Below are 15305 nucleotides of genomic sequence, written 5' to 3' on the forward strand. Positions count from 1 at the left end.
TGTAATAATGCTTTAGGAAGAACATTAAACTTGCTAAATTAATTTAAATAACATGCCTGAAGGATGCCCTGACCCTGCCTTTGAAGTGGCACATCCTTACATCCTTGACGACAGTATGCACTGATGTCGTTAGACCCCTAGCTCCTATGTCTCCCATGTATTCTCCCTTCTCTTCTATATACAGCCTGGTGGGACAGGAGGGTGGCCACCTCCTCCTGAATCCTACCAGGCCATGTGCCCACCCCTCCTCCCTAGCAAGGCACCCTGTTTCCATACTGATGCAAAGAAGGGCCTCTTCCCCATAACTTTGGCTCGGTGGTTGTAGAGGTCCAGAATCTTGAAGCCCCCTTCAACAAATAGGGGTCACCAAGATACCACCTCCCCTGTTGTGAATGAGTAAGGAGTACCCCTACATACTCATTAAAAAAAATAAAATAAAAACACAAACAGTTTTGGACAAGTCCATCATTAAAAAAGGTCCTAAAATGAAAATCGGCTGAAATTAGATGCATAATTTATGCCCCTTGAAAGCCTGAAGGCGCTTTTTGGATTTTGTGTCTAGCCAGCAAAAAAGAAAGAGTAGCAGAATGTTTTTCAGGGTGTAGTAATGTGTGTGAAAAAGTAGCTTATTAAAATTCAACTTTTTGTAAAAAAAAAAAAATGTGATACATAGTCAGGAAAACAGATGCATATTTAATGCCCATTGAAAGCCTGAATGTGCTGCTTGGACTTGAGGCCCCTTAATGTGACTGGGCTGCAAAATAAAAACACACATTTATGGTTTCTCCGTACTTACTAGGAGTAGTAGGATGTGGTTTGGGGTGTAATTGTAAGTATGTTCATGCTGTGTGTTACAAATAACTTGTTAAAATGAAAACCCTGTGAAGCAAAATCCAAAAACTGTGGCAAATCAGAACTCTTACTACCTACTTTGCAAAAAGGGGTCATTTTGTGGGTTTTTACTGTCCTGGCAATTAAAAAACCTTAAAGAAATGTGATGGCAAGCAGAACATTAGGGATGATAAACTTCAAATGTATATACCACATTTTGCTGACTCTCTGTTTTTTTTGTTTTTTTTATCCAAAAGAATGCAGCTGAATACTATTTGCCCTATGCATATAGAACACGTTTTTTTTGCAGTTTTTTAAAACAGAAAATAAGGGAATTGTTTTTTTTTTTTTTAAACATTTTTAAACATTTTTGTTGTTTTTTTTCTATTATATTGTAAAAAAAAGTAGAAAACCCACTTTAACCACTTAAGCCCCGGAGGATTTGGCTGCTCAAAGACCAGGCCCTATTTTGCGATTCGGCACTGTGTGACTTTAACGGACAATTGCACAGTCGTGCGACAATGTACCCAAATGAAATTGACGTACTTTATTTTCCCACAAACAGAGCTTTCTTTTGGTGGTATTTGGTCACCTGTGCGATTTTTATTTTTTGCGCTATAAACAAAAAAAGAGCGACAATTTTGAAAAAATAACAATATTTTTTCACATTTTTTATATGAAATTCTCCAAAAAAAAAAAAGTCAAAATTTTTTAACATTTTAAGCCAATGTGTTTTCTGCTACATATTTTTGGTAAAAAAAATCGCAATAAGCGTATTTTGATTGGAATGTGCAAAAGTTATTGCGTTTACTAACTACGGGAAAGATTTATGTCATTTTTATTGTTTTTTTTTAACTAGTAATGGCAGCGATCTGCGATTTTTTTTGCGGGACTTCGACATTGCGGTGGACAGATCGGACCCCTGACTGACATTTTTGACACTTTTGGGGATACCAGTGACATTACTACAATAATCATTGCTATAAATATGCACTGTTACTGTAAAAATGACACTGGCAGGGAAGGGGTTAACTTCATTGGTGATCAAGGGGTTAAGTGTGTCCATAGGGGTGTGATTATAACTGTTAGGGGGCGTGGCTAGTGAAGTAATCACAGAGACATACGATCCTACATAGCAGGATCGCATAGCCTCTGTCATTACTTCAGGGAGAATGACAGACGACTGTGTTTACATCAGCCGTCTGTCTTTCTCCCTCTCCTGTGGGGGATCGCGAGTGGCCCTTCGGACATCGGAGCCGCTGGTCACACACGCTGGCTAGGCAGGAAACGATCGGGGTCGGGAGCACACCACCGGCGGCGTGCACTTGCCCCCTACAGGCTCGTGGGCGAGCGACGTACCCATACGTCACTTTGCCCAGGAGAGGCTGACTGCCTCAGTATATACTCGTGCGGCAGTGGCAAGTGGTTAAATACCACCACAAGGTCCATACAAAATTAATTTGGGTACAGTGTTGCATGACAGAGTAATTTTCAGCTAAAACCTTCACAGTGCTGAAAACTGAAAAATGGCCTGGACAGGTAGGGGGTTTAATATGCCAATCATCAAGTGGTTAAGACTTGGTGCCCTATAATGTCCATGTTTTCCTCAAAACTAAAAGACCTTCATATACAACATTATGCATTTAGTTAGGAAGCTGAGAATGTTGTTAGGACATGTACTACTGCCTTGTCTTCATATTTTGGTAAAAATGTACATAGTTATCTGTTGACTATTAAGAATTATAATATACATAATTAAAGGGTACATTATCAGAGTTATTTATGTATTTATATAAATAATAGACAGTATCAGCTAAGTAATTAGATGGAGGCATTACATTTTAGTCAAACCTTGTAGAAAATGTGGATGTCAGCCAGGAAAACTGAATCATAGAGCCTGTTAGGCACTGAATTGCTTACACTGGACATACCTGTAGTTCAGATGAAAGTTCTCCAGCAACACCAACAGTGTATCACATATGGTGAGGACACAATACTTTTTTTTTGCAGTAATTACATTAAAATGTCTACAATTTATACTTACTGTATATTTATACATAACTCAATAATGTTTACCAGAAAGTTTTTTCCACCCCCAGTTATTATACTCATAATTTATTGCTGTTTAATAGTATCTTTATTTTCCACTGCAGTTACATGAAATACGTATATAAAAAGTAGTGCTAAAGCTCTTTTGGCTCTAATTCTTCTGTGGGTCACAGGAATGCATTTAGTCCACACCGGGCTAAAGTCCGCTGTAGACTGATGTCACTCAGCCGGTCCAGGCTCTGGAGAGATCCCAAATTGAATGTCCCGATCCACCCAGATACCTGGACCGCAAGCTAGCTCAGCCTCTCATCATTCTGCTGAGAGAACACAGATTAGGGAGGAAGAAAAGAAAAGCATAAGAGGTGACAGAACAAACTCTGCTGCCAGGAAAACACAAAAGAGTGAAACCTACAAGTATAGTGTCTTATTTTATGTCCTTGATATTCTCTCCTTTCTCTTCAGCACTGTAAAGCTTCTGCCAGCCTTCCTTTCTAACTGAGCCAAAGCATACAATCAAGGCTGGAAGTATACATATTTAAGTTAAAGAGAATGACATATAGTTTTTGAGACCAAGCAGAGGGAGAGAGTTTACAATAAGGCAGTGGCTGCTCTGGACTTCAATAAAATGGCAGGATCCAGCAAGAAGAAACAGGAGCAATGCTAGAGGAAATTTATAGCACACACTAATTTTGGTAGCATCATTTTTATTGTAGAATTCATGTTATTTTAACTGTTCTGGGTAAAATTCCAGTTTAACCTCATTGCTTACCTGTTGTGCAAACTGTCTTGTAGTCTAGACAACATTCCATATAAGACATGCAGTTATAATCACAATGGCATGGATTTGCACGAACATACCCTTGACCACATCTCCCAACACAGCTTGCTTCACCTATAATTAAACAGAAGAAATGATCTATTACTGTAAAAGTGAAAAATATAAGTATCTTAAATAAAATAAAATAAAAATATAGAATTTTACTAACACCCCCTATGTTATACTCTATCTTTTCAATATCACAATTAAAAAACATCATATGACCTAAGCATCTAATTATTACTTGTGGATGTTTTTGTAATATGCTAGAAAAATAATTTTTCTTGTGTTTATTGTTTAACTTTCTCCCCCTGGGACAATTGTGTTGTGTATGAAGGTGAGCGAAAGCTGTGGAAAGAAAGGGTGAAGGGGGGGGGGGGCGTCAAGTTGTTGTTCAGAGAGGCATCTATGGGGGAAATTACAGCTGTGAACCGCAGTGGGGGTGAAAATGTGAGAAGAGGTGAGAGCTGACTAGTGGGGAGAGGGACAGGTGGTACAGTGGCAAGAGCTGGGAAGGGGGGTGGCAGGTTGTTTAGAGGTGGCAGGGGGTGTAGAGGTGAAAGTTGGAGGGTTGAAGAGATGAGAGCTGTAGATTATGGTAATCTGTAGATGGGGGTGTAGATGGGGAGTTGTTGACAGGGATACAAAGGTGAGTTGTGGGGGGGGTGCTATGGTGAACTGTGGACAGGGCTGCAGAATTGAGCTCTGGGCAGAGGTACAGATGTGTGCTGCAGACGGATGGAAGAAGAGGTGAACTGTGGATGGGGAGGGAAGAAGTGGTGAACTGTGGACAGGGGGAAGAAGTGGTGAGCTGTGGACAGGGGGAAGAAGAGGTGAGCTTTAGACATGGGGAAGAACAGGTGAGCTGCAGACGGAAGGAAGAAGTAGTGAGCTGTGGACAGAGGGAAGATGTGGTGAGCTGCGAACAGAGGGAAGAAGTGTTGAGCTGTGGACAGGGGGGGAAGAAGAGGTGAGCTGTGGACATAGGGAAGAAGAAGTGAGCTGCAGATGGAGGGAAGAAGTAGTGAGCTGCGGACAGGGGGAACAAGTGGTGATCTGCGGACAGGGGGAAGAAGAGGTGAGTTGCAGACAGGGGGAAGATGTGGTGAGCTGTGGAAGGAGGGAAGAAATAGTGAGCTGCAGACGGAAGGAAGAAGTAATGAGCTGCGGATGGAGGGATGAAGTGGTAAGCTGTGGACAGGAGAAAAGGTGGTGAGCTGTGGACAGGAGGGAAGATGAGGTGAGCTGCGGATGGAGGAAGAAGTGGTGAGCTGTGAAAAGGTGAAGAAGTGGTGAGCTGCGGACAGAGATTGAGAAGAGGTGAGCTATGGATGGAAATAAGTGGTGAACTGCAGGCAGGGGAGAAGAAGAGGTGAGCTGTGGAGAAAGAGAAGTGGTGAGCTGTGGACAGGGGGAAGAAGAGGTAAGCTCAGCTACAGATAGAGAAAAGAAGAGGTGAGCTGCGGACAGGGGGGAAGAAGAGGTGAGCTGCGGACAGGGGAGAAGAAGAGGTGAGCTGCAGACAGGGGAGAAGAAGAGGTGAGCTGTGGACAGGGGGGAAGAAGAGGAGAGCTGCGGGCAGGAGAGAAGAAGAGGTGAACTGCGGACAGGGTAGATGAAGAGGTGAGCTGCGGACAGGGGAGACAAGTAGTGAGCTGTGGAAAGGGGGAAGAAGTGGTGAGCTGTGAACAGGGGCAAGAAGAGATGAGCTGTGGACAGGGGGGAAGAAGAGGTGAGCTGCAGGCAGGGGTAGGAAGTGGTGAGCCGAGGATGGGGGAAGAAGTGGTGAGCTGCGGGCAGGGGAAGAAGAGGTAAGCTGTGGATGGAGGGAAGAAAAGGTGAGCTGGGAACGGGGGAAAGAGGAAGTGAGCCACGGACAGGGGAAAGAAGAGGTGAGCTGTGGACAGAAGAAAGAAGAGATGACCTGTGGATGAGGGGAAGAAGAGGTGAGCTGCAGATGGCCATAAAGAAGAGGTGAGCTGCAGTTGGGGGGGGGGGGAAGAAGAGGTGAGCAGTGGACAGGGGTAAGAAGAGGTGATCTGTGGATGGGGGCATAGGTGAGCTGTCGACAAGGGTTGCAGAAGCAGATAAATGTGTATAAGACCAAATAAAGGAGGGAGAAGGATTCTATGCCATTGCCAAGGACCCTAAATGTATTCATACAAGTACTTCTAACCCCCTGAGGGGTCATATATTCTGGTGAGTGTGATCCTGGAGGGGGAGAAGGAGTGGAGGCACTTTCACATCACAAGGATATAGCAGGTTTAAATGCACTAGTAAAGAGCACCAGTTGAACAGCTTCTAAAGACGTTTTATGTGGACTTTATGTATGAACGTATATTTATTGGGAAGAAAAATCAATATTTGCACTATAGCACTATACTCCGGGAGGGTTTTGGAAAGGGGGGGGGGGTAAAGGTTTGGTTTATCAGTTATGTTTTTATACACTGAAACTACTAGAGGAATGCCATCAACCACAGCCTCTGTTTTTCCTTTATGACAGGTATACTTGAACAGCAATATGGCCTCATTTACATAGCTTTAACAAAAATGCATGTAGCCTGGGTTCACACATATGCGATGCGGGAACCATCGTGATTCTAGTGAGGGTTCCCGCATCGCATCTACCCCACAGGCAGTTCATGCTGCCCTCTGCGAACCGCTGCGGGTGTCAATGCAAAGGTAATGACACCCCCAGATCTGTTCACAGATTTCAGTGTGAACTGAGAATTGGGACAGGAATTGGATCACTTAGGTGAGAACACCCATGGGATCCGATTCCAGTGCAAGAAAAAAAAAGGTTCCTGCACCTTTATTTTGAGAATCCAATGCGAATTCAGCCATACAATTGTATGGCTGAATTTGCATTGCACAGACATTGCATATAATCTGCACAAGAATGCGGTGCTAACAACCGGTTTTATTTACGGATCTGAATGCAACTGCTTTGTTTTCAATGGAGACGTTCACACTAGGGATCAATCGATTATTGGCAACTGGCCGATATTGCCGATATTCCAAATATTGCTCATGTAAGGGTAAAATGATGTCACATAGCATAATTCTGTTTACAAATGTTATTGAATATGCCACTCACATATGTACAAATTAAAGATATAAGCAATGAAGTGATGTCAAGACATCACTTCCGGGTACTGTCTGGCGCCAGATTAAAAAAAATGACAGCATTCAAAACTTGGCGTTTTGAATGCTTTTAAGTGCAGAGGAGGGGTTTGGGGTCTTTTAGACCCACAAGAGTACCTGTCAAGTAATAAAAATATATATTTTTTAAATGTACAAAAATATCGGCCAATAACGGCCGATACCGATATGCATTGCCAAAAATATCGGTATTGGCAACGAAAAACCGATGTTGGTCGATCACTAATTCACACAGGTGTTTAAACATTCACTGCATTCAGATCGATAACAAAAAAAATAAAAAATCTGCATCTGAGGACATGGGTATACATTTATTGTATACCACAGAAAAAAAAGAGCAGGGGGATTTTTACACATACAAAAATGTATCCATTTACTGGCCATTTACGCAGGAACTTTTGTTCCCTGCCTTGATCAGTACAAATTTTATGGCTGTGTTACAGCCATATTAATGTAGCCTAACATGGCATTATTATAAATGAAAACACACTTTAGGAACAAAGCTAGCTATACTCAGGAAACATAACAGAAATCAAGAATAACTTACATTTGAACAATATATACACATGCAGGAACAGGAAAAGAATATACCAATATATAGAATAAGCAAAAACACTTTATGTTATCTGAAGGCTCCATTCTCACCTGAGTGTAATGCAGCAACACCTGCTGCAGCACGTTTTTGTTTGTTTTTTTAAGTTTTTTTGTGTGTTTTTGTGGTGCATTTTTGGAGAGTCACCATTCATTTAAATAGGCCTCCCTCCGATCCAAAAACACAACAATGAAGCTCATGCACCAAATCTTGGCACAGAGCCAGGCATGTTTGGTGTTGTGTTTTTGCGAGATTTTAGTGAGTTTTGTCGCTTGTCAATTGCTGCAAAATCGCACTGTGTTTGGGGTGCCACTAATCATGGCATTGCAAACCTGTCCCGTGTTTTGCCACAATTCTGCAATCGTGGGCAGAATCAGGCAATTTTGCCTGCGGTTTTAGTATACTCAGGTGTGAATGGAACCTAAGACTCTCTTCCAATATTAAAATATAGGAAGTTACTTTGCTGAGGCATATTTACATTTATTTTCAACTTTGACAGTAAATCTACTGAAAATATTTAAAATGCATAATTATAGTGTGAGCTTAGCTTTACAAAAAAGATTCTATGTCTCCATTCTGAGTTATTGCAGAGCTAAAGTAACCACTGGGGCCAGCGCCCCCCTAGGGCCATGGAAGGGAGTACTATCCTGTTCTTTTGGGCCACTGAGTTCACAGAAGGTGACAATAGAGACTGCACACTGTGCATGTGCAATGGGTATGGAACCAACACTGGGATGAAGCCATTGCTGATTACGGAGGATTTGCAGAAGCTTTTTCAAAATGCAAGTATGGACTTCATTGTTTAAAGGTAGGTAGGTTTAGCACACTAGCTGCTATGCTGATAGGCAATAGTGTGCCTTTTTGTAAAGCTGAACTGATACTTTAAAGCGGAACTCCACTTTTGCTGAGAAAAAACATGGGTGATCTCTAGGGATGATCGAACTTTTCAAAAGTTCGGTTCGACCAGAACACCCAAACTTCCCGAAAGTTCGGCCCAGATTTCAGAACCCCATTGAAATCAATGGGACCCAAACTTTGGTAATCAAAAAACCCACTTTTGAAGCCCTAAAACCCAATAAATGCCCCTAAAAAGTGCCTAGGGTTCTGGGTCATGCCCCAGAGACTATTAATCACACAAAAAAAAGTTCTTAAAAATTGTCATTTTTTATAGAGAGCCAATTATTGAAAAAATTATTGAAAAAAAAAAAATGATTTCTTTGGATTTAGTGTCTGGGGGGGGGGGTGTACCTGTGAAGTTTCAGCTCTGTAGCATGTCCAGAACCAGAAAAAAAAAGATCGTTTGTATTAGAATTAATATAGAACAGGGATATGGCTCCGCTATTTTCACACCTTGCCGGTTTTGTAGCAAGCATTTTTTTGAGCATTTTTGGGGGGTTATTGGAGGCAGGCATAACATCAGAACTTCTGTGTAGGGGTATATATACACAGTATATATACACACACACTTATATGTATATATACACATACACATATATAGGTGTGAAAGTAGCAGAACACTATACTTGCGCTAATGAAATAATTAACACCCATATGGCTTCTCTCCTTTCACACCTATATGTGTGTATGTGTATAAATACATATAAGTGTGTGTGTATATATACCCCTATACAGAAGTTCAGATGTTTTGCCCCCCTCCAAAGACCCCAAAAAATGCCCAAAAAAAAACGCCTGCAATAACACACCTGGGCGTTTTTTTTGGCGCAGGCGTTTTTTTGGGCATTTTTTTGGGGTCTTTGGAGGCAGGCAAAACATCTGAACTTCTGTATAGGGGTATATATACACACACACTTATATGTATTTATACACATAGACATATATAGGTGTGATAGGAGCGGAGCCATATGCCTGTTAATTATTTCATTAGAGCAAGCATAGTGTTCTGCTACTTTCACACCTATATATGTGTATGTGTATATATACATACATGTGTGTGTATATATACCCCTATACAGAAGTTCAAATGTCATGCCTGACTCCAAACATGTCTTCAAAAAAGCCCTATAAACGCCTGCAGCAAAAAGCAGGGTGACAGGCGAGAAGCCATATCGCTGTTCTATAAGTGACCTAAGAGAAACGATCTTTTCTCTATAGCGGTCACCCTGAAATGGAAGGGTTTGGTCACCCTGCCATAGCAGTCAGTCAGTTCACCCTACACTACACTACAGTCACCCTGGCACTTAACACTTTCCCTACAGAAACTAGATTTTTGAATCTAACTATAGTGGAAAATAGCACCCTAACTACACTAGATATCCCTTTCCTCACACTAATAATTGCTAAATGACACTATGAAGCAGAAGTAACAGAACTGCTTCCACTCTCTTCCACGTCCCTGTATTACAATGCTAGGAATTTGTCGGGGCTATCTTATATACTGGGGGGCGTATTCACTAATGAATGGCCTCTGGACCCCCTAGTCACTCCAATCACATTCCTAGCATTCTCCTGCCCCCTCAATTGGCTTTTAATGATGGTTCTGGTCCAATCACGGGCTTTTAAAGCCCATTTCCTGTCCCATTGCATTTTGGTCGGTTCTGGTTGCCGAATTCCAAACTTTTTCAGCAAAAAGTTCGGAATTGGGCCGAATTTCGAACACCCAATGTTCGGGTCGAACCGATGGTGGACCTGAACCGTTCGATCATCCCTAGTGATCTCTGTACATTGCAGGGATTTTACCAAACTTTGTTGCAGATTCCCACCTTTTGTTATTCTGAAGAGATCACTGTTTGTTCCTCTGTGCTGAGTGAGTCTAATGGGAGTGGTTTCATAAATATCTATCAGCTGTGGCAGCTGCAGGTCTCTAATGAGAAAATCTGCTGGGCCTGCATCCCTTTAGATGTGTTCCTGTTGGAAGTACCCCACCAAAAATGACATTTATGTTGTAGGGGATGCCAGAAATCTGACTTGTATCTTAGGCAGACTTCTGGGAGAATTGGTGAGCCAATCACACAAGCAGGAAATTATGTTTCTGGGGTGTGGTCAGTACACATTCTGTGTACAGAACAGCTCCAGGTAGCCATATTGCATTCTATTTTCTGAAAATTGAAACAGCCACAAATTGAAAAGGAAAGGTAATTTTGAGTAACATTCAATTACAATATGATTCGTGTAGCAATTATATATGCTATATTGTTTTTTCTTTATTTGCTGATTTTTTTTTCCCCCCACGAAAGTGGAGTTACCCTTTCAAGCTCAAATCCAAACAAAACTTTTTAGTGCATTTTGGATAAAGTTAGGACAGGTTAAAGCCTCTGTTAGATTTTTGATGTTCACTGTTTCACTGTTGGGGAAATTTCCGCTAACTTCCTGTCAGGACTGGGAGTAATGGGAAATATCTCCAGCAAATCATGGGCATAAATAAATAAAAATAAAAATAATAAAAAAATAAATAACTTGACAGAAATTGAAACTTTTTTGCACTCTATCCAAATGGAAAAAAAGTTTGCTGAAGCTAAGCTTTAAGGCAACTTTATTACTCTATATAAAGTCTCAAAAGAAGTTCTCCCTGTAAAGTACTCAATTATTAGCCACTTGAGGAATGTCAATGAAAAAAACACACGTATCTCATGAGACACTTGCCATAGTGACCAAATCCTACATATACACTGTATTGCGCTAAATAGTCAACGTATTTTAATAGTAAGTGTAACTGGTGTGGGTGTGTGCGTGTGTCCATGTTAATAATTATCATATCCCTGTATATTGCGATCGTCAAGCTGTCCATCTAATAGTTTTTGAAACTATCAACACTCCCCAATGTCACCTCTGCTTGTGTCGCTCAACAGGATCACTGATTGGCTACAAACATTTGGAACCCATGCAAATCCATGAACCCATTTCCACAGTATCCAATAGGCTCAGAAAAAAAACAGGAGACCAAATGCTCCACATAGTGTGATACTACATTTTTTATAAGGTTAAACTGCACCTACAAGTAAAAACAAAGTAACAGCAAAGTGAAAATAAGGTCTTAGCAGGCAAAAGGCTCACTTCCAGGTTGACTCCTGTTTGCACAATGATGTCAGCATGTAGCTGCACCCAACACGTTTTGTCAAATTAGACATCTTCAGGCTTTGATCATTTAAATATTACTATTAAATACTATTAAAATATGTTAACTATTTAGTGCAACATAGTGTATATACAGTGCATCCGGAAAGTATTCACAGTGCTTCACTTTTTCCACATTTTGTTATGTTACAGCCTTATTCCAAAATGGATTAAATTCATTATTTCCTCACAATTCTACAAACAATACCCTATAATGACAATGTGAAAGAAGTTTGTTTGATATTTTTGATAATTGATATTGTTTTGATATTTATTAAAAATGAAAAACAAAAAATGCCATGTACATAAGTATTCACAGCCTTTGCCATGACACTCAAAATTGGGCTCAGGTGAATCCTGTTTCTAGGTTCCACTGAACATCCTTCTACAACTTGATTAGAGTCCACCTGTGGTAAATTCAGTTGATTGGACATGATTTGGAAAGGCACACCTATCTATATAAGGTCCCACAGTTAACAGTGCATGTCAGAGCACAAACCATGAAGTCCAATGAATTGTCTGTAGACCTCAGAGACAGGATTGTATCGAGGCACAGATCTGGGGAAGGGTACAGAAACATTTCTGCAGCATTGAAGGACCCAATGAGCACAATGGCCTCCACCATCCATAAATGGAAGAAGTTTGGAACCACCAGAACTCTTCCTAGAGCGGGCTGCCCAGCCAAACTGAGCAATTGGGGAGAAGGGCCTTAGTCAGGTAATTGACCAAGAACTCGATGATCACTCTGGCAGAGCCCCAGCGCTTCTCTGTAGAGACAGCAGAATCTTCCAGAAGAACAGCCATCTCTGCAGGACTCCACCAATCAGGCCTGTATGGTAGAGTGGCCAGACAGAAACCACTCCTCAGTAAAAGGCACATGACAGCCCACCTGGAGTTTGCCAAAAGGCACCTGAAGGACTCTCAGAACACGAGAAAGAAAATTGTCTGGTCTGATGAAACAAAGATTGAACTCTTTGGCCTGAATGGCAAGCATCATGTCTGGAGGAAACCAGGCACTGCTCATCACCTGGCCAATACTATTCCTACAGTGAAGCATGGTGGTGACAGCATTATGCTGTGAGGATGTTTTTTAGCGGCAGGAACTAGAAGACTAGTCAGGATCAAGAAAAAGATGAATGCAGCAATGTTCAGAGACATCCTTGATGAAAACCTGCTCCAGAGCGCCCTGGACCTCAGACTGGGTCGAAGGCTTATCTTCCAACAGGACAATGACCCAAAGCACACAGCCAAGATAACAAAGGAGTGGCTATGGGACAACTCTGTAAATGTCCTTAAGGGGCACAGAAAGAGCCCAGACTTGAACCTGATTGAAAATCTCTAGAGACATCTGAAAATGGCTGTGCCCCGATGCTCCCCATCCAACCTGATGGAGCTTGAGAGGTCCTGCAAATAAGAATGGGAAAAATTGCCCAAAAATAGGTGTGCCAAGCTAGTAGCATCATACTCAAAAAGACTTGAGGCTGTAATTGGTGCCAAAGGTGCTTCAACAAAGTATTGGGCAAAGGCTGTGAATACTTATGTACATGGGATTTTTTTTTTGGTTTGTTATTTTTAATACATTTTCAAAGATTTCAAACAAATTTCTTTCACGTTGTCATTATGGGGTATTGTTTGCAGAATTGTGAGGAAATAATGGATCCATAGGGCTGTAACATAACAAAATGTTGAAAAAGTGAAGCGCTGTGAATACTTTCCGGATGCACTGTATAAAATTATTAGCTACCTGTATCCTGGTCCACGCCACTAACTCTGCTGTGTTAAAGAGAAGTATGGTGAAATGCCAGTGACAGGACACAGAAGTGGCATAGGGGCCAGCAGAAGAACCCACAAGCTTCTCTTTTCAACACAGCAGAGTTATGTAAATGGGGCAGTAGAAAGGTAACTAATTTGCCTTGAAAGGACAATTTCTTTAGGTACTGTTCACACCACATAGCATCTGTGTATGTGCTGACATGCATTTTTAATGAGCACTGCAGTGCGTTTTGCACGTGCTGCATTAAGTGTAGCATATTTTTTAGGTGTTTATCTTTTATATCTTCCACATGCGGCAGTGTGTTGTAACCTACTGCAGTGTGGTAAAATGCTGCCTACCTCATTGTTTTCTCCTAATAGTAAGTAATTGACACTATGGAAAAATTGCAGTTTTTGCAGTGTGAATGTGCGGGGGAGCGCAGACCAATTCAGCCAAACACAGGTGGTGTGAATTATCTATTAGGGCTTGTAAAAATAGTGGCGGAGTCACTTTAAAGGCTAACTTCACCAAAACCAAGATTATACAGTTTAACCACTTCTGGACAAGAAGGATTTACCCTCTTAATGACCAAGCCATTTTTTGCGATTCGGCACTGCGTTATTTTAACTGACAATTGCACAGCCGCGTGATGCCGTACCCAAATAAAATTGATGTCCTTTTTTTCCCCCACAAATAGAGCTTTCTTTTGGTGGTATTTGATCACCTCTGTGATTTTTATTTGGGCGCTATAAACAAAAAAAGAGCGACAATTCTGAATAAAAAAAAAAAACAATATTTTTCACTTTTTGCTATAAAACATTCCCAATAAAAGAGAATGTAAAAATCAAATTTTTTCATAATTTTAGGCCAATTTGTATTCTGCTACATATTTTTGGTCAAATAAATCCCAATAAAAGTATATTTATTGGTTTGTGCGAAAGTTATCACGTCTACAAACTAGGGAAATATTTATGTCATTTTTTATTTATTTATTTATTAGTATTAGCGTTGATCAGCAAAATTAAGTGGGATTGCAACATTGCAGCAGACAGATCGGACCCCTAATTGACACAATTTTTTTACACTTTTTGGGGGGACCAGTGACAATACTACAGTAATCAGTGCTAAGAATATGCACTGTTACTATACTAATGACACTTGCAGGGAAGACTTTAACCCAGGTGCGATCAAATGGTTAAATGTGTCCCTAGGGGGTGATTTCTAACTGTGTGGGGGATGGACTTATGGAATTAACATAGGGACCTGTGTTCCTAAATAGGAGAAACACAGGAGCCCTGTGTTCATTGCTGACAGAACAGCAGTCTACCATGTTTACAACGGCAGACTGCCGTTCTGTCTCCACGGGGAGCGTTCGTTGGTGCCCAGCGGCAATCAGGGCCATAGCCCCCACAGATCAGATTCCCCTCTGGCGAATAGGCGCACACGCATGCGTCCCCATGAGCACTCCCGCAAAGTGACATATAGGTACGTCGTTTCATGGGAACCTGCCGACCTTCCACCGTATATGTACGGCGGCTGGCCAGCAAGTGGTTAAATTGCTTTCAAATGCTATTTATTTCCGGCTTCTTTCCAAAATACATAGCAGACCCTTGGAGGGGTCTGTGTGCTTTTTTTTTTTTTTTAAAAAGGAAGCTGTAAATTAAATGCAATTTGCTGTCAATTTTTAACACTTTGTAAATATCAACGCTGCTGCAGCACATTCTGTACATTACAGAGATGTGCCCCTTCACTTTAAGCATTTTAAGCGGTAGTATACTTAAAAAAAAAAAAACCCTGCAAGACAAAGGCATAATGAGCTAGTATGCATCGCATACTAGCTCATTATGAAATACTTACCTTAGAACGAAGCCTCAACACCGCTGTGGGAGCTGACATGATCCCTCGGCGTCTCTTCCGGGTTCGGCGGCTCCGGCGCTGTGAGTGGCCGGAGCCGCGATGACGTCACTCCCGCGCATGCGTGCGGGAGTCATTTTCCGGCACTTACCGGCAAGGAACTCTGAAGGTTCCCC

At 41.4% G+C, this 15305-nt stretch overlaps 1 protein-coding gene across 1 annotated transcript in view; it reads right to left on the reverse strand.

Moving 5' to 3' along the window:
• Nucleotides 1–15305, reverse strand: part of PRG4 (proteoglycan 4) — a 134752-nt gene that overhangs the window by 102623 nt on the left and 16824 nt on the right. Inside the window, exon 3 of the mRNA XM_082265581.1 lies at nucleotides 3650–3772. Within this exon, the coding sequence (XP_082121707.1) occupies nucleotides 3650–3772 (123 nt within the window). The remainder of the gene's footprint in view (nucleotides 1–3649; nucleotides 3773–15305) is intronic.

This window comes from Pelophylax lessonae, assembly GCF_965119305.1.
Source record: "Pelophylax lessonae genome assembly, chromosome: 8".
Lineage (NCBI taxonomy): Eukaryota > Metazoa > Chordata > Amphibia > Anura > Ranidae > Pelophylax > Pelophylax lessonae.